The sequence below is a fragment of the Anolis carolinensis genome, chromosome 2, assembly GCF_035594765.1.
Source record: "Anolis carolinensis isolate JA03-04 chromosome 2, rAnoCar3.1.pri, whole genome shotgun sequence".
In the NCBI taxonomy this organism is placed as follows: domain Eukaryota; kingdom Metazoa; phylum Chordata; class Lepidosauria; order Squamata; family Dactyloidae; genus Anolis; species Anolis carolinensis.
This window is the reverse complement of record NC_085842.1, coordinates 177961442-177986017: the sequence shown is the minus strand read 5'-3', so window position 1 is coordinate 177986017 and position 24576 is coordinate 177961442. Positions and strand designations below refer to the sequence as shown.

The window sequence follows — 24576 nt, the reverse complement described above, 5'->3', positions numbered from 1 at the left end:
CCTTTTCTGTCAAATTTGTTGTACAACATGATGTTTTGGTGCTTAATTTGTAAAATCATAACCTAATTTGATGTTTAATAGGCTTTTCCTTAATCTCTCCTTATTATCCAACATATTCACTTATCCAACATTCTGCTGGCCCGTTTACGTTGGATAAGTGAGACTCTACTGTATTTCATACCACTTTGTGTCCCATATTGGGAGAATGGCAGGACATAAATTAAATTACAAGCAGCCATGTTTAATTCTAGAAAGGTACACCTCTAAAGTATCAATCGCTCTTTGCCTGTCAACATTAGAGTCTGATATTCAGGCCCATAGTTAGAAAAAAAAATTCAGGGGGAGAGTGTAAAACATGTTTAAGTGAATCATGAAGAGTAGTTCCATACCACAAAACAATTTAAATTATATGATTCACTGTATATTTTTATATAGACTTAATTAAATCAAATTTCTATTTTAGTTTTTAAAAAACTAAAAATTACTCTTAATTGGCAATTTATGGTTACAAAAAATACCACAATGTCTGCTGGAAACACTTAAAAACTGTGCCAATACATGTGTTGTCGAAGGCTTTCATGGCCGGGATCACAGGGTTGTTGTATGTCTTTCGGGCTGTGTGGCCATGTTCCAGAAGTATTCTCTCCTGACGTTTCGCCCACATCTATGGCAGGCATACCTCACAACCTCTGAGGATGCCTGCCATAGATGTGGGTGAAACGTCAGGAGAGAATACTTCTGGAACATGGCCACACAGCCCGAAAGACATACAACAACCCTGTGCCAATACACTTTGACAGCAATCAGGCTCCATTGATAAACTTCGGTAGACACTCAAGAGTGCAAATCCAGTCAGTCTTTCTTGCCCCATTGTGCTTCTTTTCAAACATTTAAGAGTTGAAAATGACCTTTCATTTGTAGCTCTTGACACTGGCAATGTTGCAGAAAACTGGAAAATTTCTTCACATTCGGAAAAAACTGTCCCTCACAAGCAAGATATGCTTCCAGTGCATTTGATGGTTTTTCTTTTCTTTTTCCATTTTCTACACCACAGGTCAAATTCTTCCATCAGTGTGTCAGTATCTTAAAGGCATTCATTTTAAAGTTCTGTACACTTGTTCAAGTTGGATTTTAAATGGCCACAATTAATAGAGAGGAACACTTGCAGTTCCTGAACTACTTCCCTGTGACTTGTAAACCCTTCTTGAAGCTGATTCAAGTCCAGAAATGGGATGTATGCATTTGGCCTATATTATTCCATTGGTGTTGGTGAAGTTGCCTGCATGTTGCTTTTACAAGTTTGCCTTGGATAGATGCGAGAAATCCTCACTTCTCCACCCATAGACTACACCACTGATCTTGCTGTGTCAAAGATCTCTAGAAATTCTTTCACAGATTCTGTGCACATCTGCCTGGCTTTTTCTAAGAGATTGTCGACATGTTGCAGATATTGTAATTTCAATATGTTGTCAAAGGCTTTCATGGCCAGAATCACTGGGTTGCTGTGAGCTGAAATGCACAAGCATGTGGACAATTTCAACAGAAAGGAGGAAACCATGAACATGAACAAAATCCGACTACTAAAGTATTAAAAGTATTTTTAAAAGAGTATTAAAAACTCTAAAAGATATAGAAGATATAAGATATAGAAGATGAAAACTAGAGGACAATCTCTATGCGGATGACACCCAACTCTACTACTCTTTTCCACCAAAATCCAAGGAAGCCCCTCAGATACTGGATCAGTGTCTGGCCGCTGTGTTGGCCTGGATGAGGGCGAACAAGCTGAGACTTAATCCTAATAAGACAGAGGTCCTCCAGGTCAGTCGAAAGTCCGATCGGGGTATTAGGTGGCAACCTGTGCTTGACGGGGTCGCACTCCCCCTGAAGGCGCAGGTCCGCAGCTTGGGGGTCCTCCTGGATTTGGGGCTGACGCTTGAGGCTCAGGTGTCGGCCGTGGCCGGGAGGGCCTTTGCACAACTAAAACTTGTGCGCCAGCTGCGACCATACCTCGAGAAGTCTGATCTGACTACGGTGGTCCACGCCTTAGTTACCTCTGGATTATTGCAATGCGCTCTACGTGGGGCTGCCTTTGAAGACGGCCCGGAAATTGCAATTAGTTCAGCGCTCGGCAGCCAGGCTTCTAACAGGAGCAAACTACAGGGCGCGTTCTACGCCTCTGTTTAAGGAACTCCATTGGCTGCTGTTTGTTTTCCGGGCCCAATTCAAGGTGCAGGTTATCACCTACAAAGCCCTAAACGGTTTGGGACCCACCTACCTTAGAGACCGCATCTCCCCCTATGAACCTGCACGATCTCTTCGCTCTTCGGGGGAGGCCCTCCTCTCGCTCCCACCACCTTCGCAGTTGCGGCTGGTGGGGACGAGAGAGAGGACCTTCTCCGCTGTGGCCCCCCGCCTCTGGAACTCACTCCCGAGGGAGATTAGACAGGCCCCCACCCTCCTTGCCTTTCGAAAAAGCCTTAAAACCTGGCTTTTCCAGAGGGCCTTCGACGACTAATTTTTGGGGGTTGATTTGCCTGCCCATTTAATTTAATTAGAGAGTGTTCTGCCATGATTATTGATACCTTGCTGAATACTTCTGCCACGAAGCTACAGAAGCCCTCTATTTCGGCCTAGAACTGTTTTATCTCCTTGTTTTTAACATGTGATGTATGTATTGATTGTATGACTGCTTTTCATGTTTGATTTTACAATGTGTAATTTGTCACTGTTTTTATTATTGTTGTGAGCCGCCCCGAGTCCCCTCGGGGAGATGGGGCGGGATATAAGAATAAATTTATTATTATTATTATTATTATTATTATTATTATTATTATTATTATTAAAAGGAGGACAGTAAATAAAGAACAATACTACTACTACTACTACTAATAATAATAATAATAATAATAATAATAATGACAACAACAATGTTATTTTTATAATCCGCCTCCATCTTCTTGAAGGAACTCGGGGCAGCTTACATGGGGAGCAGGCCCTAAAAATCAAATAACAACTACAAATTAAAACACAGCAACAATATAATCAAAACAGTTAAGCAATAGAATAAGACAACATAAAAACCTCAGCGAACATCGAAACTAAAAAGTGGGACTATTAAAATTGCAAGGGAGGGGCATGGCATGTGCAAAATGCAGGACAGTAGGGTCAAGAGTGGGAGTAAAGTGCTCAAAAGACGGGAATTCCAGACAGGAAACAATCAGGGCCAGCTAACACCTCCCAATAAAGGATTCACCCAGGCAGGAAGCAGCCAGGCTTTGAAGCTGCAAGGCTATTCAGTACTAATCAAGTTGATTAATTGCAACATTCACGCTTGCCTCAATCAGACAAGAATTCTTTCTACCACCCTGGACATTATTCCACAGATATATAAACCTCACTTGCCTACTTTCTAACAGACTTAACAACCTCCGAGGATGCCTGCCATAGATGTGGGTGTAATGTCAGGAGAGAATGCTTCTGGAACGTGGCCATACAGCCCAGAAAACTCACAGCAACCCATTATAATTTCATCTTATTACAAACAACCAAAAACAAAATGTCAGGCTGGATTTAAACTGCCAAGTAATGCAGTCTGAACTACATTATATGGCCAGTGTAGACCGTATAATGCAGTTTAAACAGCATTATTTGGCCATGTATATCCAGCCTAAGATATAGAAGATGAAAACTAGAGGACAATACAAAAAAAATTATAAAACAGAAGGGCTGTGAATGGTGTTGCCTAGCTGTTCAATCATTACAGAATGAACATGAGACAAGGACATTAAATAAAAGAACCAATATGGTTGCAACCTTCCTCAGTATTATAACAGAAATTGTATTGATTTGGACATGTATTTGCAAAGAAATGTGGTTTGGTTTGTTTCCTCTGCTGTGCTGTGCCAGGACCATCTTGAAACCATATGGTCTTTCCTGCTGGCATATTCACGTAGAAGCCCACCCACACAAATGGCAATCATCACAAACCCAAACATACGACACACAGTGCAAAATTCCTCCCAGAATCATGTACATACTACATACCATCTGTCGTGGCCCTGAAGCTTGCCAGGTATGGACTGTTTTCTGTGAGCCACTTCTGCAGACGTGAAAATAGCTGCACTGTTTTACTGTCTTTCTTGAATTTCTGCAACAAGTGTGCCTTCAAGTTGTTTGGTACACTTCACGTATGGCAACCTCAAGGTGATTCTATCATGGATTTTCTTTGCAGACTTGGTTGAGAGGCAGTTTGCCTTCCCTTCTTCTAAGGCTGAGGAAGTGTGACTTGCTCAGTCGCTCACTAGATTTCTATGACTGAGTAGGGATTTGAACCTTTTTCTCCAGAGTCATAATCCGATACAAATCACTGTACCATGTTGGCTCATACTCCTGTTGGTTTTTTTGGGGTTTTTTGTGCATTGCAATACCTTTAATACAGCAGAATAACAATGATATACAAATACACAGAATAAAGGTAAAGGCTGTCGAAGGCTTTCATGGCCGGGATCACAGGGTTGTTGTATGTCTTTCGGGCTGTGTGGCCATGTTCCAGAAGTATTCTCTCCTGACGTTTCGCCCACATCTATGGCACGCATCCTCAGAGGTTGTCTGCCATAGATTATCCATACCTCACAACCTCTGAGGTTGCCTGCCATAGAAGTGGGCAAAACGTCAGGAGAGAAAACTTCTGGAACATGGCCACACAGCCCGAAAGACATACAACAACCCAAAGATAAAGGCTTCCTCTTTTTATCTCTGGCTTTCTAGAGGTGGTACTCAACTCTGGCCATGGGGAGGTGCTCTTGTTCCATCTCCAAGCCAAGGAGCGTATTATCCATAGACACCTCCTGGTTGTATTGCCAACATGGTTGTGTGGGCACCTTTATTACCTTCCTGCCGAAGCGGTACCTATTGATCTACTCACATTTGCATGTTTTTGAACAAGTTGGCAGGAGCTAGGGCTAACAGCGGGAGCTCACCCTGAGCTGTATCCTTGAACTGCCAATCTTTAGGTCAGCAGATTCAACAGTTTGGTTTAACCTGTTGCACTTTCATTTATGTTAGACATGGTTTTTACTACCAGATTTCAACCGTTGTAAAAACCAAATATAATTCATCCAAGCTATAAAAAACAAACAAAGCTTGCAATGAGTACCCTATCCCAAATCCATAGTTGATCCTAGTTTCAGAAACCTTTTTACTTCCACATTAGCTTCAGTTCTCTGTCCAAATAACTCCCTTTCTCTTTTTGTGTGTTCTTCCACTGCTCTGGCCTGGAAACCTTTTGTGTCAATAAAGTCTCTCAAATTTACATTCTGTTCTCCCAGTATAAAATCCCTTAATCATAAAAGATTCCTCCTACCCTGTTTCCCCTAAAATAAGACATCCCAAGAAAATAAGACCTAGTAGAGGTTTTGCTGAATTGCTAAATATAAGGCCTCCCCCAAAAGTAAGACCTAGCAAAGTTTTTGTTTGGAAGCATGCCTGCCAAACAGAACACCAGAGCATGCAGGATCGGTAAATGTATGTACCATAGAGTGTTGTATAGGGAAATATTGCTAGTAACAAGAAATGCTTGATAGAATTCACAGTTTGTCTGGTTAGGCTGGTTTGTGATGACAACTACTGTACAGTATATAATAAATGTTCATTTTTTGTTCAACAATAAATGTGAATTCTTCTTCATGGAAAAATAAGACCTAGAGCATCTTTAGGAGCAAAAATTAATATAAGACACTGTCTTATTTTCGGGGAAACACGGTAGTTACACAATTCTTCATTTCCATTTGAAAAAAATCAAACCATCTCTGTCTTACCTTTCATTCAGACTTGGGCTTCTCCACTTTGATCATCATCCTGGTTAAACTCTTGGATCATATAAGCTTTTGGTTCCTCTCAGGATTCCTCTCCAGTTGCTAAAAGTCATCATTTGGTTTTGATACACTCTCAATTATTTCACCTCTTTATATGTTTCTTCCCAAATTGCTTGATCGTCTGGGCATTCTAAATTGTCTTCCAAATATCCCATATTTCCTTCAAATTTGTTGATCTTTATCATTCATACCTTTGATTCAATTTCAGTCAATGTGGACGCTCCAACTGCAGAAGCACACTTATAGAATTGTAGAATCATAGAGTTGGAAGAGATCTCGTGGGCCACCCAGTCCAACCCCCTTGCCAAGAAGCAAGAAAATCGCATTCAAAGCACCCCTGACAGATGGCCATCCAAAAGCCTCCAAAAAAGGAGCCTCCATCACAGTCCGGAGCAGAGAGTTCCACTGCTGAACAGCTCTCGCAGTGAGGAAGTTCTTCCTAATGTTCAGGTGGAACCTCCTTTCCTGTAGTTTGAAGTCATTGTTCCGCGTCCTAGTTTCCAGGGCAGCAGAAAACAAGCAGGAAACTATTGTCCTTGTCATAGTTCAGAGGTCAACCAAATGTGCTTTTACACTTCTTAAAATGTGTTTTTCTTATTATTCTTGTCTCTTGTAAAAGATTTAAGTACCATTGCTCTACAGTTCTCCCTGGATCTTAATTCTTGCTTTTTATCAAAAGCTCTTTCGAAAAATTCCAAAGTCAATTGACCCAACATGTTTTGTTTATGCAAAGAAGTGAATTCACCAAAAGTGTTAGTCACACCATTGTATTCATAAAGCCTGTTTTAAGCATAATCCATTATTTTAATTCCACTTGATTAAAACGATGGGTTTTGTGGCTCTATAACCTTTTCTTAAGTAAGCTTCTCTCATGGTATTGTTCTCCACCCATGAGCATTCACCGCAGAAGTGATAATTTAATTACTAGGAGTTGGGTTGCAGACCTTTTTAAGTGTAGGGGATGGGCTTAGCACAGTGGGTTAAACCACTAGCTGCGGAAAATCCTGCCAATTGAATGGTTGGCAGTTTTAGTCTGGGTCGGGGTGAACACCTGCCATCAGCCCCAGCTCAACTGCCTACCTAGCAGAAATGCAAGTAGGTAAATAGGTCCCACTTTTAGTGGGGAGATAATAAAAAGGCGCCCTTAAGGATCTCAATCGGGAGGGTGTCTAAGGACAACAAAGCTCTTTGGCACAGAAAGATGGAGCAACAGTAAATTCACAGATCACTATGCTGACTGTTGTATTGGATCACATGTCGGACACTTCCCAAGTGTCTAGGACTATGCGATGTATCAGCGAATAATGCATGCAGATCCAAGTAGGGTGGCCCTTTGCAGCTGACATATAGAAATTTTGTCAGCACCGATTGTTTTTAAGTGCTGAACAAGGTCTTTACTGGGAACACCTTTACTGTCTTGTGCCAGAGTCTTTCCAGTTCAGTCTTTAAATCCTCGTATCGTGTCAGCTTTTCCAGTTGCTTCTCGTCAATCCTGCTGTCGCCTGGGACTGCAACATATACGATCCATACTTTGTTGTTTTCTACAATCATGAGGTCAGGAGTATTGTGCGCCAAAACTCTTGTCAGTCTGAATTCGGAAGTCCCAGAGTATATTGTTATTATTATTGACCTCCCAGGCTCCTTTTAATCCATGGAGGCAATTCTTAGCAGCCCAAAAGCAGTTTATTGGTGAGCATGGTGCAAGGGATTTCTTCCTGCAGTGGATCACTGACAAGGGGTGACTAGCAAGTCTCCATGTCCAACCTCTCTCACCTACCCCTCATTAAAAAACATTAGTTTTCTAAAAGTTTTGAAAACATTTAAAGTACAACCAATGCACCAACACCCATTAAAATATTCCCAAAACGCTGCAGAACGAAAAGGTCATTGTTTGCTGGAGAAAGGAGAGTCTTTCGTCTTGCCTCTGGTGAGACAGTTCCTGAAATGCCTGCTTAATTAATATGACACTGAATCCACTGCTTAAAGGTTTTGGTTTTCTTTTAGTGAAGCATGCTCATTTAATTAAATTGTTCTAATAATATAAACATCCCTGTTTAATAACCAGTTCATAATCCACATTTTTTAAAAAAGCACAAATCAAAACTTTACAAAATAAAAACAAGGATAAGAGAAATTACAGAAGAATTACTCTATTCTGACCACATTATTGTCCTGTGTAAGCTTTGTGTAAAACCAGATGTTCACTTGTTCTCATTCCATATCTGCCCTTTTGTCCCCATACTGGCAAATAATACCTGGCAATCCCTTCAAGAACGTTGCTGCTACTGTCGTAGCTCAGTACTAGATAATTCGTTCTACAAATACAAGCTCCTGGGGTTAGAGAGCCATCTTGAAAATATTGAGGTCCCATTCACTTTATACCATACTAGCTGTGCCCGGCCACGCGTTGCTGTGGCTTAGTCTGGTGGTGTTGGTCAGTCTACATTAGGTTGTATTTATGCTGTGAGCTCCACCTTCTTTATACTCACATTAGTAGTAGTATTTGAAGTCTGTTACCTTCTTCAATTTTTGTGTTGATTGATAACTGTTTGAGATCCCTGTTGTCTTTTGTTTGTTGTTAGTTGTAATGTCTGATTATGTTGAGTGCGGTTTATATTTTTATTGTGGTACAATAGTCTTTTTTTTGTTTTGCCTGTGTAGGTGTTTATTATTATTGTTGTTGTAGTGGTCATGAAGGTTGAATAAGTTAGATGCTACTGCATTGTTTTTTGGAGGCCCAGTGTAGCACTGATTGGCCTCTCAGCCTCAGTGCCTGGCTGCTTCTTGCCTGTGATGGTGTTGATTCTTATTGTTGTTGTTGTTGTCATTGTTATTGTAATTGTTTTTTTGGAGGCCAAGTGTGAATGTAGGGATTGGGGAGGTGGATGAGTTGTGTTGTCAAATTTTGTATTTGTTATAGTCACAATGCGTTGTTGTGAGTTTTGTGGGTCCGGATTGTGGTTTTGTGGTGTGGTTGTGTTGTTACAACTGAGAGGCAAGGCTTTTGTGTTGTGTTGCCAAGTTTTGTATTTCTGGGGCGTTTAGTTGTGTGCCAAGTTTTGTATTTCTGGGGCGTTTAGTTGTGTTGTTATAGTCACGATGCACTGTTGTGAGTTTTGTGGGTCCGGATTGTGGTTTTGTGGTGTGGTTGTGTTGTTACAATTGGGAGGGAATGCTTTTGTGTTGTGTTGCCAAGTTTCGTATTTCTAGGGCGTTTAGTTGTGTTGTTATAGTCATGATGCGTTGTTGTGAGTTTTGCGGGTCCAGTGTGGTTTTGTGGTGTGGTTGTGTTGTTACAACTGGGAGGAAAGGCTTTTGCATTGTTTTGCCAAGTTTTGTATTTCTGGGGCATTTAGTTGTGTTGTTATAGTCATGATGCATTGTTGTGAGTTTTGTGGGTCCGGATTGTGGTTTTGTGGTGTGGTTGTGTTGTTACAAATGGGAGGCAAGGCTTTTGCATTGTTTTGCCAAGTATTGTATTTCTGGGGCGTTTAGTTGTGTGCCAAGTTTCGTATTTCTGGGACGTTTAGTTGTGTTGTTATAGTAATGATGCATTGTTGTGAGTTTTGTGGGTCCGGATTGTGGTTTTGTGGTGTGGTTGTGTTGTTACAAATGGGAGGCAAGGCTTTTGCATTGTTTTGCCAAGTTTTGTATTTCTGGGGCGTTTAGTTGTGTGCCAAGTTTCGTATTTCTGGGGCGTTTAGTTGTGTTGTTATAGTCACGATGCATTGTTGTGAGTTTTGTGGGTCCGGATTGTGGTTTTTTGGTGTGGTTGTGTTGTTACAACCGGGAGGCAAGGCTTTTGCGTTGTGTTGTCAAGTTTTATATTTCTGGGGTGTTTAGTTGTGTGCCAAGTTTCATATTTCTGGGGCATTTAGTTGTGTTGTTATAGTCACGATGCGTTGTTGTGAGTTTTATGGGTCCGGATTGTGGTTTTGTGGTGTGGTTGTGTTGTTACAACCTGGAGGGAAGGCTTTTGCATTGTGTTGTCAAGTTTCGTATTTCTGGGGCGTTTAGTTGTGTTGTTATAGTCATGATGCGTTGTTGTGAGTTTTGTGGGTCCTGTGTGGTTTTGTGGTGTGGTTGTGTTGTTACAACTGGGAGGCAAGGCTTTTGCATTGTGTTGCCAAGTTTTGTATTTCTGGGGCGTTTAGTTGTGTTGTTATCGCATGATGCGTTGTTGTGAGTTTTGTGGGTCTGGATTGTGGTTTTGTGGTGTGGTTGTGTTGTTGTAACCTGGAGGCAAGCCTTTTGCATTGTGTTGCCAAATTTCGTATTTCTGGGATGTTTAGTTTTGTTGTTATAGTCACTGCGCAAACAACTTTATCATTTTATATATATAGATTACTATGGCCCATTCCACACAGCTATATAACACAGAATATCAAGGCAGAAAATCCCACAATAGCTGCTTTTGATGAGGAACTGAAAAATATGGATTTTTAGACATATATTGTATGCACATTAGAAGCAGTGAAATGTAGAAAAATCAGACTCTCTGTGTGTTACATTTTAGGGATGCACAAGCTGACAGGACAAGCTGGGAGAAGTGGGCCAGTTTTCTATACATTCCAGTGTGAATTGGTTCCTAGTACAGCTTGACAGGTCAAGAGTGGCCTCTTGATGGATCTCTCTTTTGGTGTCTGTGACTTGCTACAAGCTTTTAGAATGCTTAGATAGAAAAATGCTGATTGTGCATATTTATGCCCATGTATGTAAGTATGTGAAGTGACGTACTAATGACGAGATGTATGTAGAAGCATGTTCTTTGTCTGAAAATGTATAAAAGGCAAGTCAACGCCTTGATCGTCTCTCTCTGGTTTGCTTTTTGGAAGAGATTCCACTTCCAGGAACTCAGCTGAAATAATAAACCGGACTTTTTGGCCTCTCAAAAGGATCTCTCTTTGCGTTATCTCTCCCTTCATCTACAACACTTTGAAGTGGGATATCTGAGTCCACAATATGATATATTCCAGTTCAAAGAAGAAAATGTGGGATTTTATTCAGCTGTGTGGAATGGCCCTATAATTCCACTTGAACTGCAAATGGTAACCGCCTATGAAAGTTGAGAGATGTGCCATTAATATCTTCACCCAGGGGCATCTCTGACCAAAATACACATTTCAGGTTAAGAAGCAGCCATGACAAAGTTAAAGTGGGATCACAGAGCTATAATTCTGCAGTATGAAAGGGCCCTAGAACTCATCTGATTCTGTTGCATGTACAGAATAACCTTATTCCAGCATTTGCAATAGCCCTATTTCCTTCAAAACTAAGCTATAGGGCCCTTCCACACTGCCCAGATAATCCCAGATTATCTGTTTATCCCTGGCAGTGGGGACTCATATATTCCAGTTTAAAGCAGATAATCTGGGATCAGATCCTGGGATAAAGAGCAGTGTGCAAAGGCTCTTAGGGGACAGCTTGTGGGACGAAAGCCAGGCTGCTTAGCAATGCATAGTAGAGGCAACAAGTGGGTTCCTTGATTATGAAGGGCAGTGAATCCACTCTGGGTTTTAAGTCTGAACTTTAAAGGAGTGATCCAACATTCTGCATCTTATGTTCAAAGTAAGACCAATGGCTTCCAAGCTAGTTTTAATCAGGAATTTTAAACTTGTGCCTTGTGTTTAATCTTTGTTCTGTGTCTTTTAATATGTATTTTGTAGAGATATGTTTTAATATATGTATTTTATAAAAATGTTTTAGATGATTATGTGTTTTTAGTGATGTTGTAACCCACCTCGAGCCACAAGGAGAGGTGGGTAATAAATACTTTTATTGTTATTATTAAAAAGTTTCAGATTAAATCTTTAAATAGAATTACTACTATACTACTACTACTACTACTACTAAAGAGTTTCAGACTAAAACCTTGGGTGGATTCACTATTTTTTTATTTTTTTATTTACAGTATTTATATTCCATCCTTCTCACCCCAAAGGGCACTCAGGGCACATCACAATGTACATATACATACATAGCAAACATTCAATGCCATTATTACACATACAACACACATACAGACAGTAGAGGTAATTCAACATTTTCCAATTTCTGGTTTCAGCAAGTTATGCTCGATTCCAGCCACAGGGGAAGCTATTGCTTCATCCACTATGACACCGAGTCCTTTTTTTTTTTTTTAAGAATTTTATTAAATTTTTTATACTACACCGAAAGAGTGAGAACAACCAAGGTATAGAAAAGTAGGAAAAAGAGATAAAGATAAAAGTCTACAATCTACAAAAATATACCCACACAAAAAATGTGACTTCCATTCCATCTTCTTGGATAATATTTTCTTATTATTCCATAATATTTTTCCTTACTAAAGAAAAAAATTTGTAAAATTGTCTCTCGTAATTTTCATTTTCTCAAATTATCCAGATAGTCCTGAAGATCGTCCCAATTCATTCTTTTCATTATCTTGCCTGTATTTTTCTTCAACAAAAAAGTCAGTTCGTCCATATCCTTTATTTCTCTTATCTTCTCCACCCACTCCTCAATTGGTGGGGCTGAGTCCTTTTTGATTGTAGCATTTCCTCCTTGCTCTTCGCTCGCTGGCAGTTTTATGGTGTCGTAAATTAAATTAAATTAACCTCCCTGCTTTAAGCGGTCCCTAAATTCTCTACTCACAGCTGCAGCTGTTTTCAAACTGCTCAGGTGGACAGTAAGCTAGGCTATTAAATGATTGGGTGCTCAATCCGACGTGGGCTTTTGAATTCATGATCTTTTTGTCAACAGTGATCTATTGCTGCTGGCTGTTAACCAGCTGTGCCACAGCCCAGAGCAGCATTGATATGGAGCCACTTGTTCCAGCATCTACTGTCTGTGGTATTCATATTAGGGTTATGTTTGCCCTAATATCTTCTCTGTTCAGTGAATCTTCTCTGTTGAGTGAATCCGATTTTCAATCCCCCCTTTTTTTTTTGTTTCAGATTACAGCCAGGATGAGAAAGCATTGCTAGGCGTCTGTGACTGCACGCAAAGTAGGTAGACTATGTTCTGTTTCCATGACCTTACTTGATTAATGCAACATGGGGATCCTTTGCACTGCAAAGAGTAAATACATTTTAATAATAACAGTTCTTATTATACTACCCTGTGGTGTACGGGTTTCTTTTTCCCCAGACTTGGTAGCAGTGATGGTTTGTTCCCTACTTGGTTTCATGAATAAAGAGTTACCTTATATACTCGAGTATAAGTCGACCCGAATATAAGCCGAGGCACCTAATTTTACCACAAAAAACTGGGAAAACGTATTGACTCGAGTATAAGCCGAGGGTGGGAAATGCAGCAGCTACTGGTAAATTTCAAAATAAAAATAGATCCCAATAAAATTATATTAACTGAGGCATTAGTGGGGTAAATGTTTTTTGAATATTTACCGTATTTCAAAGAAAAACAGTAAGCTAACTCTGTAAGTGCATAAGTAGGGTCAACAAAAACAATATGGTATCAACAATAACTTTATAATAATCATCATTATCATCATCAACAACAATAACAACAACTTCCTTTGTATCCTGCTCTATCTATCTCCCCATGGGGACTCAGGCCGGCTTCCAACATAGTAACAGGCAAACATTCAATGCCTATACAGTAGAGTCTCACTTATCCAACACTTGCTTATCCAACATTCTGGATTATCCAACGCATTTTTGTAGTCAATGTTTTCAATATATCATGATATTTTGGTGCTAAATTCGTAAATACAGTAATTACTACATAGCATTACTGTGTATTGAACTACTTTTTCTGTAAAATTTGTTGTATAACATGATGCTTTGGTGCTTAATTTGTAAAATCACAACCTAATTTGATGTTTAATAGGCCTTTCCTTAATCTCCCCTTTTTATCCAACATATTCGCTTATCAACGTTCTGTTGGCTCGTTTACGTTGGATAAATGAGACTCTACTGTACTAATTTCACATTTGCATTCCCCCCCCTGAAATGTTTACAAATCCTCTGTGCATTTCCCTCCTGCAATATTTGCAAGTCCCATTTATCTATGCTTATATCTATCTAGACATCTCTGTGTGTGTGTGTGTGTGTGTGTGTGTGTGCATTTTTAAAAGGCCTATATCTATATTAATATCTATCTATCTAGACATTGCTCTATATATAGAGAATTATACCTTTATAGGACTTGCAGAGACTTGCAAACATATGAGGGGAAAATTCATATATTAAATTAATGTATTTCTAGGGGGGAATCAATATATTATTTACAAGCTTTGGGCCATGCATTTGCCCAAGGAAGAAATGCAAGCAAAGCCCTCCTAAAAACAACTTTGGCCTCTTTTTTCCTCCCCTTTCCCACCTCTTTTATTTATCCCCTTTCAAACTCTAAAAGTAGCCAGAAAAGACTTTTTAAAACTTCCCTTCCTCTCCCAAAAAACCCACCCCATTTTTGTTTCCTTAGGAATAAAAAGAAATACACACCTTCTGTTGCTTTTCTTTCCCTCCTTCCCTCCCTATTGACTCAAACGTTCTTGCAATAATGGTAATAATAATAATAATAAATCCTGCAAATTTGCAAGAGTCTCTCTCTCTCTCCCCCCCCCCCCCCCTTCCATCCATGCAATATTTTTCTTCTTCATGGCTTGCAAGAGGCTCTCACTCACTCTCCTTTTGCTTTTGAAAACATTCCCTTGTCTGTCTGTCTGTCTGTCTGTCTGTCTGTCTCTCTCTCTCTCTCTCTCTCTCTCTCTCTCTCTCTCTCGTAAAAAAATAAAATAACTCCAGCCTGGGATGAGAAGCAGAGAAGGAAAAGAAAACATACTGTGGCCTCCAGGCTCCGCTGCCTGGCTTGACCTTGACTGGATTATAAGACGGGGGAGGCTTTTTCAGCCCCCAAAAAGAGATTTAAAAAATTTGGCTTATCTTCGAGTATATACGGTACTTATTTTGTAGTGCATCAGGATTCAATAGAGGTTGGTGGAAGTGAGTAAGAAGAAGTGATCTTCCAAACTGCATAAAAATTTTGGGTTGCCCCTTCAAAATGCATTGTAACACTTTCTGGGGCAAGATCATTCAATATTTTGCCCAGGAAAGGGGGTTTTTTTTCCAACAAGAAGTAACCTGGAAATCAATTTGCATGTCACTTCCTTTTATAAAAGAAGCCTAAAACATTTGCAGGGCTGGATTGCCAGAATTGCCTCCCACATGTTTGGGGGTCTTTAAGGTTACAAACTGTTGTGGTGAAGTTTCTTCCTTCCACCAAAAAAGTTGGTGGGAGAAAATCCAGAAAATCTATCTACAGACCCTACTTTCCCTGTGCCAGGTTCAGATGTGGGAGTGCTCTATGGCTGGATCTACACTGCCATATAACCCATTATTTTAATCCATGCTTTTATTAGTTCTTGTCATTTGTTTTTATTGGCTAACGTTTAAATTTTTATAATTGTGCATGTTTTTTGTCTATTGTTGTGTTTTATATTGCTATTGTTTTTATTCGGGCTTGGCCCCATGTAAGCCGCCCTGAGTCCCCTTTGGGGAGATAGAGGCGGGATATAAAAATAAAGTTATTATTATTATTATTATTATTATTATTATTATTATTATCTGATCTTAGATTATCTGCTTTGAACTGGATTATATGAGTCTACACTGCCATATAATCCAGTTCAAAGCAGATAATCTAGATTTTATATGGCAGCGTAGGCCCCCTTCTACGCTGCCATATAAAATCTAGATCATCTGCTTTGAACTGGATTATATAGCAGTGTAGACTCATATAATCCAAAGCAGAAAAGTGGATTATCTGATTTGATAATCTGTATTATATGTCAGTGTAAAATGGGGCCTATTTTTATATTTATCAGGAACTAGCTTGGGAACCCGGCGGTGCCCGGGTTATTTGAAAAAAGCATTATTTGTCTTTGAATGTTATGTATTCTGTTTTGAGTGGGTGAACTACAATTCCCGGAATCATGGGTCAATCCTCCCCAAACCTTGCCAGTATTCAAAGTTGGCCATTTTGGGTCTTGTGTACCAAGTGTGGTCCAGATCCGTCGTTGGCTGGGTTCAGTGGTCTTTGGATACAGGTGAACTACAAGTCCCAAAATCAAGGCCCATTCCCACAAACCCCTGCAGTATGTTCAGTTGGTCATGAGGCTTCTCTGTGCGAAGTCTGGTCCTGGTCCATTGTCGGTGGGAGTCACTGTTTCTCTGGATGCAGGTGAACTATAAGTCCCTTTTTCCCGAACTTGTCCAATATGTTCTATTGGTTATGGGGACTCTGTGTGCCAAGTTTGGTCCTGGTCCATCATGGGTAGGGTTCAATTGCAGGTGAACTATAAATCCCAGTACCTACTACTCCCAAATGTCCAGGCCAATTCCCCTCAAAACCCACCAGTATTTGAATCTGGGCATATCAGATATGCATGACAAGTTTGATCCAGACCCATCATTGTTTGGGTTCATAACGTTCTGGGTGTAGGTGAACTACAACTCCTCTAAATTCCCCAGTAGGACTCACAGGGCTTTGACTTGATGCAGGGTGAACTACAACTTCCACCATGTGGAGTCAGTCTCCAAACTCCTCCAGGAAATTTAGTTGCTGCTCTGTTTTGCTCTGTTTGTTATGCAGACAGATTTGAACGGGAAGGGCAGTAGGCGGGGCCATGCAAATTCCACACCAGTGGAGAACCCTGGGATGCCTGCCTGTGGTGGAGAAAAATGCACAATCTAGGATGAAATGGTCCCCAAATGAAAGCATTCCTTGGGTGGTGGTTCGTAATGTTTGGGAAGGACATTGGCAGGGTTTGAGATACATGTTCTTGGAGCTCGCTGTAACTGCAAAGTCAGTGGAAAAGAGTGACTTGCTGGCTCCTCAGCACTGGGAACTATAGCCTGTTTGTGGAGGCCAGAGGCTGTCTGTGTGAGCAGACATCTGTGCCACATACACACATATGCGTTTTCACTTTTATTATGGATATAGAAGATATAGAAGATATAGATATAGAAGATATAGAAGAGATGGTTGATGGTCCCATGCACTTTCCCAGTGCAAAGAATCTGTATTGCAAAGCAAAAGTCTGTCAGGGATCCTGCTTTTCCATGTCACAACTCCATTCACACCAAGGAGTTGGATCGAAATTGCATCCAGCTTGCTTAGATAGATGAACAGACCTCAGTTGATCCCTGTGTCTGCCTTCGGGTCAGTGGGGAATTGGTGGGAATGGGCTGACAGCCACTGTGTTGCAGCATAACTACAGCACTTAACATCTGTAATTGTTGTGCAGTCTTCCAGCCCGTCTCCTTTTAACTTTAGGTTGCAAGAGTGACAAGTGAATTGGGCTCCTGTGCCCTCAGTTTTGGTCTAGAAGAATAAATTTCAGCAGGTATGCAACTAAATAATGACCAATATCTACTGAAATCTTCTTTTCTGCACAAAGGGAGAGACACTATCTCAGGTTTTAATTTTCACAAAACTGCCTATAGGCAAATGCCCCATTCTGACTACTGTTATCAGGCAGCTGGCCTATTAAAATCAATTCCACTAAACAAATTATAGTTAGTCAAAATTTGAACAGAAGTGTCAACTATGCTTTTCTTTCTTAGTTGTCAAGCCCAGTGGTGTGCATCTGAAACTTGTACTTCGATTCCAGGACTTTGGCAAAGCCATGTTCAAACCTATGAGGTAAGCTTGCTCCACTTGGAAGCATCTGAATTAATCATGAAGGTGATGGGGAAAATGTTTGTTAACCCTACTTTGAGCAATTTGTGATTAATGTGTTGTCAAAGCCTTTCATGGCCAGAATCACTGGGTTGCTGTGAGTTTTCTGGGCTGTATGACCATGTTCCGGAAGCATTCTCTCCTGACATTTCGCCCACATTTATGGCAGGCATCTTCGGAGGTTGTGAGGTCTGTGGGAAACTTGACAAGTGGGGTTTATATATCTGTGGAATGTCCAGGGTGGGAGAAAGAACTATTTTCCACTGGAGGCAAGTGTGAATGTTGCAATTGGCCACCTTGATTAATACTGAATGGCCTTGCAGCTTCAAAGCCTGACTGCTTCCTGCCTGGGGGAATCCTTTGTTGGGAGGTGTTAGCTAGCCCTGATTGTTTCTTGTTTGGAATTCCCGTTTTCAGAGTGTTGTTCTTTATTTACTGTCATGATTTTAGAGTTTTTTTAAAATACTGGTAGCCAGATTTTGTTTATTTTCATGGTTTGATTATGTGTCAAGTCTTTTCTGATGTATGATGAACCTGTCATGTGGGTTTCTTGGCAAGATTTGTTCAGAAAGAGCTTGCCTTTACCTTCCTCTGAGGCTAAGAGAGTGTGACTTTCCCAAGCCCACCCAATCATTTTCCATGGATCAACAGGGATTTGATTACTGGTTTCCCATGTGGTAGCCCAATGCCACGACTCGATGCTGTCCCAGATCATTCTATGAAATAAAGGTAAAGGTAAAGGTTTCCCCTGACATTAAGTCCATTCATGTCTGACTCTGTGGGTTGGTGCTCATCTCCATTTCTAAGCTGAAGAGCCGGCGTTATCCATAGACACCTCCAAGGTCACGTGGCCGGCATGACTGCACGGATCGCCGTTACCTTCCCACCAGAGCGGTATCTATTGATCTACTCACATTTGCACGTTTTCGAACTGCTGGGTTGGCAGGAGCTGGGGCTAACAGCGGCCGCTCACGCCGCTCCCAGGGTTTGAACCTGGGACCTTTCGGTCTGCAAGTTCAGCAGCTCAGTGCTTTAACACACTTCGCCACCGGTGCTCCTTCTACGAAATAAACCAAGATAATAAAACAAAACTGGAGTTGTCATCGTTCGCACAAATAGTGATTTTGTGAGTGGTGGTTTGTTTTATCAGTCAAAAGCAGATACGATAGGAGTTGATCTGGAGTTCTCACCCTAAGTTGAAAAATAAATTGAAGGCTTTAATCTTTTTCATTTCTGCTGCTATCCTGATACTAGTTTGCAACCCACACCTGCATGTTAAATGAAGTTGAAATCCCCCTTGATGTAGTGTGGGCTGCATGTACCCCAAATACATGGGAAGTCATAGGGAGAAGGGAGCAAGCTTGCTTTCTGCTGCCCTGGAGACTAGTACGAGGAACAATGACTTTAAACCAGGGGTCCCCAAACTAAGGCCCGGGGGCCGGATGCGGCCCTCCAAGGTCATTTACCTGGCCCCCGCCCTCAGTTTTATAATATAATGTATTGTATATACATATAATATTGATAATAATATTATAATGTAATACAATATAACACTAATAATAATAATACCATACAATAGTATTAATTATATATTACTAATAATATTACTAATAATATTACAGTATGGTGGTATAGTTCAATATAGTAATATATAATGCTAATAGTGTGCTATGCTAACAATATAACATATTGTATGTACATATAATTTGTAAGCCACTCTGAGTCCCCTTTGGGGTGAGAAGGGTGTGATACAAATGTAGTAAATAAATATAGTAAATAAATAAATTTTAGACTTAGGCTCGCCCAAAGTCTGAAATGACTTGAAGGCACACAACAACAACAACAACAACAACAATCCTAATTAACTTGACTATCTCATTGGCCATAAGCAGGCCTACACTTCCCATTGAAATCCTGATAAATGTATGTTGGTTAAAATTGTTTTTATTTTTAAATATTGTATTGCTCTTTTATTGTTATTTCATTGTTCTTGTTGTTGTTGTTTTTGCACTACAAATAAGACATGTGTAGTGTACATCGGAATTTGTTTGTATTTTTTTTCAAATGATAATTTGGCCCCTCAACAGTTTGAAGGATTGTGGACTGGCCCTCTGCATAAAAAGTTTGGGGACCCCTGCTTTAAACTATAGGAAAGGAGATTCCACCTGAACATCAGGAAGAACTTCCTGACTGTGAGAGCTGTTCAGCAGTGGAACTCTCTGCCTCGGAGTGTGGTGGAGGCTCCTTCTTTGGAGGCTTTTAAGCAGAGGCTGGATGGCCATCTGCTGGGGGTGCTTTGAATACGATTTTCCTGCTTCTTGGCAGGGGGTTGGACTGGATGGCCCATGAGGTCACTTCCAACTCTATGATTCTATGATTTCTGAGGCATCCTAAAAGTTTCCTGTGCCCTTCCCTTCCTTTTTTGCAAAATCAGAAGAGAGTAGTGGGGAATTCTAAAATGTTTTAACATTAAATAATACTTTCTTGAAACCTTTGGGGGGAGGATGACTCTATATCCTGATTCAGAATTACCAGGTGTCTCCTTAACTTTTTAAGGCTCTGATGGCCTCTCCAGGTCCTATAGGTATGTCACCCTATAGGATCTGGGGTTAGCATTATTCCCCATACTCGGTCATTTCCTTTTTTTTAACCGTGAAGAGCAGTGTTCCTTTTTAGGCCCCTTCTACGCTGCCATATAACATCCAGATTTTCTGCTTTGAACTGGATTATATGGCAGTGTAGACTCATATAATCCAGTTCAAAGCATATAATGTTGATTATCTGCTTTGATAATCTGGATTACATGACAGTGTAGAAGGGGCCATACACAGTACCCCAAGGACTGAGGTTTTGCAACCCATCCCCTTCCAGGGCCCATCCACACAGCCATATAATCCTGGATATCAAGGCAGAAAATCCCACAATATCTGCTTGGAACTGGGTTATCTGGGTCCACACTGCCATATATTCCAGTTCAAAACAGAAAATGTGGGATTTTATTCAGTCCCTGCTTGGAAACACCTCTTTATCTGCTCTTTGAAAGTAAAGTGTGTTGTGAGAGGCTATTTCCACAATGATTTTAACCAACCATTGGAATGACCTGAAAGGAGCGAAATGAATAAAATATACCTCCTGTGCCTATTGTGAAGCACTTTTCTTCACACTGAAATGATGTCAACTGCTAGGGTTCATAACCCCTTCCTTTCTTTCAGACAGAAACGTGATGAGGAGACTCCAGAAGATTTCTTCTATTTTGTTGACTTTCAAAGACACAATGCAGAAATTGCTGCCTTCCACCTTGACAGGTAATTCCACACAACAGTTTTCTGACCTCTTCCTTCCACTGCATAGCTGAAAACGAAATACATTGCAGCTTCAGATGGGGAGAAGGAAAAAAATAGTAGCTAAAGCTCAATGAAGGATGAAGAAAAGATCTACACTGTTCTATATCCCAGGATCCTTCAAAGTAAAAGCTATTTGTACTATCTAGGCTGATTCCTATCACAAGAACTGCAAAGGGTGCTTTGGGGCTTGATGGTGTTTTGTCAGCAAAACAAAACATTATTGATTGATGAGTCAGAAACCACCAGGCAATGAAGGATGGAGAAGAGATCTACACTGCTCTATATCCCAGGACCTTCAAAGTAAAAGCTATTTGTACTATCTAGGCTCTGGTCCCAGATAATCTGCTTTAAACTGGGTTATATAAGTCTACACTGCCAGATAATCTAGGGTAAGCAGATAATCTTGGATCCGATCCTGAGATATAGCGCACTGTAGATCCAGCTGGAGTTGAGAAAGGATTATTGCCGGGCTGTGGCGCAGCTGGCTAGTAACCATTGCAATAAATCACTACTGACCGAGAGGTCATGATTTCGAAGCCTGGGTCGGGTTAAGCCCCCAACCAATAAATAGCCCGGCTTGCTGTTGACCTATGGAGCCCCGAAAGACAGTTGCATCTGTCAAGTAGGGAAATTTAGGTACGCTTTATGCAGGAGGCTAATTTAACTCATTTACAACACCATAAAACTGCCAGCAAAACACGAAGAAAGGAATGAGGAAGTACAGCCACTAGTGGATGGTGAAGCAACAGCTCCCCCTGTGACCGGAATCGTGAAACTGGAAAAATGTCAAATGCCTCTGTGTCTGTCTATACTGTATGTTGTTTGTCTGTTGGCATTGAATGTTTGCCATATATGTGTTCATTGTAATCCGCCCTGAGTCCCCTTCGGGGTGAGAAGGGCGGAATATAAATACTGTAAATGAAATAAATAAATAAATAAATAAATATAGGACTATTGCAAGAAGTGACTCCAGATCATGGTTTTAATCAGCTCCCAACCTGGGTGACGTTTGAGGGAGAGCTACCAAACACTATGGGCCATGAGAACTATGCCTTTCCTGCCATCTACACTGCCATATAAAATCCAGATTATCTGCTTTGAACTGGATTATATGAGTCTATACTGCCATATAATCCTGTTCAAAGCAGATAATCTGGATTGTACATGGCAGTGTAGATGGGGCCTCAGTCAACCTCACTTTATTTCCTGCTGAATTTCTGACAGATCACAATGTGTGGTTGGTGGACTATGTGTTTGGCTTGGTATGTTGCAGGATCCAAGATTATTTGCTGTTTGTTTGCTTTTATGTTTAGCAAGTGACAAGCTAAACTCCAGTTCCAGCTATCTTGGGGACATTTTAAGAGGCATTTGTGTCAGTATTAGTCATTCTGCCTGGTGGTTTCTGACTCACCAACCAATAATGTTTTGCTGACAAAACACCATCAAGCCCCAAAGCACCCTTTTCAGTTCTTGTGATAGGAATCAGTCTAGATAGTACAAATAGCTTTTACTTTGAAGGATGTTCCAAGCTGTTGCTGTCTGAACATAAGTAGGGCCCTTTCACACAGCCCGATATCCCAGAATATCAAGGCAGAAAATCCCACATTATTTGAGTGTGAACTCAGATAACCCAGTTCAAAGCAGATATTGTGGGATTTTCTGCCTTGATATTCTGGGATATAGGGCTGTGTGGAAAGGCCCCTAGAGTTTGACTTGAGCAGACCAAAGACCTCTCTGGCCCCTGCTACAGTGCCATATAAAATCCAGACTATCTGTTTTGAACCGGATTATATGCCAGTGAAAACTCATATAATCCAGTTCATAGCAGATAAAATGGATTATCTACTTTGATAATCTGTATTATATGACAGTGTAGCAGGGGCCTCTATATCCAGCATTCAGTTCCCACAGAAAGTTCACAGACACAGAAAGTTCACAGACATGTTGGGAGTGCAGAAACACCCTCCCATTCATGCTCCATAGCAACTCTTATGGAGAGGCATATTGTCTCCAATAGGCCAGGCATAATACACAGCCATCACAACTGGTAGACATGGATAACTGGTTGTTCGCATGGTGCCTGTTCACTGACCTCACCAGAACAACAGGATGGGACTGTGGCTCTACTTAAGCTGCCATGGTTGCCTCCCATGCAATTCTAGGGTTTGTCATTTCTTCAGAAGAACCAAAAGTTTTTCCTTCAGTTGAAAATCCCAGGATCCTATACAATGTGGCCACAATGGTTAAAATGGAATGATGGGGCTATAATTGTATAGTGTGAAAGGGTCCATTGTTAAAGATACCTGAGGTTGCACTTGGCACCTTTTGTATGCAAATCTCTATGGTCGAGATACAAAGAAAAGGTTGCAAAAGGTTGAAAAACACAAACCAAAATCCACTTTCTTGTCCCAACTAGAAGTATACACATTGAGTTAATTGCTGGATGATAAGTCATTCTTTATGCAATTGATTCAGCATGTGTTCTATTGTTGGGGCCTAACCACTGGATTTAAGAATGTGTGAATCATTTATCAACCTATACCCATTTCTGTGTACCAGGAAGGCTATGCCCTATTCATCCTGAAATCCTTGCATAACTCTGAGTATTTTTGCCTCGTACTCCACATCATTTTGAAACTATGATTACTGACTGCAGCTGTTCCTGATACCGAGAACAGCTCCATGTCTTGTAAGGAAGCAATAGATATTTTCTACCTGAATAGTGGAAGCCAAATAGACAGAGTCTTCCTGTTGGTCAACCTCCAGACAATTACATACCATATTTCCATTTTGCTGCAATCCTCCTACATAAAGTACTTGGCAGAACATTTAATCCTACCCACATTTCACTACAATGCATGCCAGCCTTCATTTGCAAAATTGGCCATTCTGCTCCTTGGTTCTTCCCAGCTGACCTCATTCAAAAGTATCTACGGCTGATGAAACAGTATCACTAAGTGCAATAATGTGGCATGAAGCATAAGCCATTTTAAAAGAATGCTTTGCAGGAAATGTACCAGGCACATAGGGAACTATCACCATCTCCGCATAGGGAACTACAGGAAATGATATCATAGCGGACCATCCTATTTGGCCTTAATCCTATTTTGGGAGCTTACTTACTAGAAAGGATAAGATAGACAGATCTGGTCCAGGAAGTGTCCACATTTTTGACATGAGTTAATGAACCCGTCTTTCTTTCAGTGGCATCGCAAATGGACGAGGTTTCTTCCATTCCTTCTGATAAATGCTTCCCCTTCTTGTTTCCAGGATTCTGGATTTCCGTCGTGTTCCTCCAGTGGTTGGGAGAGTGATAAACATTACTAAGGAGATTTTAGAGATCACCAAGAATGAAATCCTCCAGAGTGTCTTTTTCATTTCACCAGGTATGTTTTGCCATCATTTCCTGAAGGTTAGCATTGGCCAAAATCTTGTTAGGGATTTGCATTTTCATAAGTGAACTTATATCTGTGGAAAATAGAATTGGGCAGTCTGATAGCATCCATGTTCAATAAAGGGCTTCTGGTAGGGAAGCCAGCAAAGTGGCTGATGGGCATTGGGATCAATACAGAATAGGACCAATGCATATGAATGGGGTGCTCACTAGGAGTGCTGATGATCATCAGGGAGATGTTGACAAGCTGGAATCTGTTCAGAGGAGGACAACTAAAATA

At 40.7% G+C, this 24576-nt stretch overlaps 1 protein-coding gene across 1 annotated transcript in view; it reads left to right on the top strand.

The window, feature by feature from the left end:
* The window catches only part of fam20a (FAM20A golgi associated secretory pathway pseudokinase), a 98625-nt gene that overhangs the window by 50824 nt on the left and 23225 nt on the right, over positions 1 to 24576 (top strand). Inside the window, exons 3-6 of the mRNA XM_003224706.4 lie at positions 12812 to 12862; positions 17444 to 17522; positions 20771 to 20863; positions 24173 to 24288. Coding sequence (XP_003224754.2) covers positions 12812 to 12862; positions 17444 to 17522; positions 20771 to 20863; positions 24173 to 24288 — 339 coding nt within the window. The remainder of the gene's footprint in view (positions 1 to 12811; positions 12863 to 17443; positions 17523 to 20770; positions 20864 to 24172; positions 24289 to 24576) is intronic.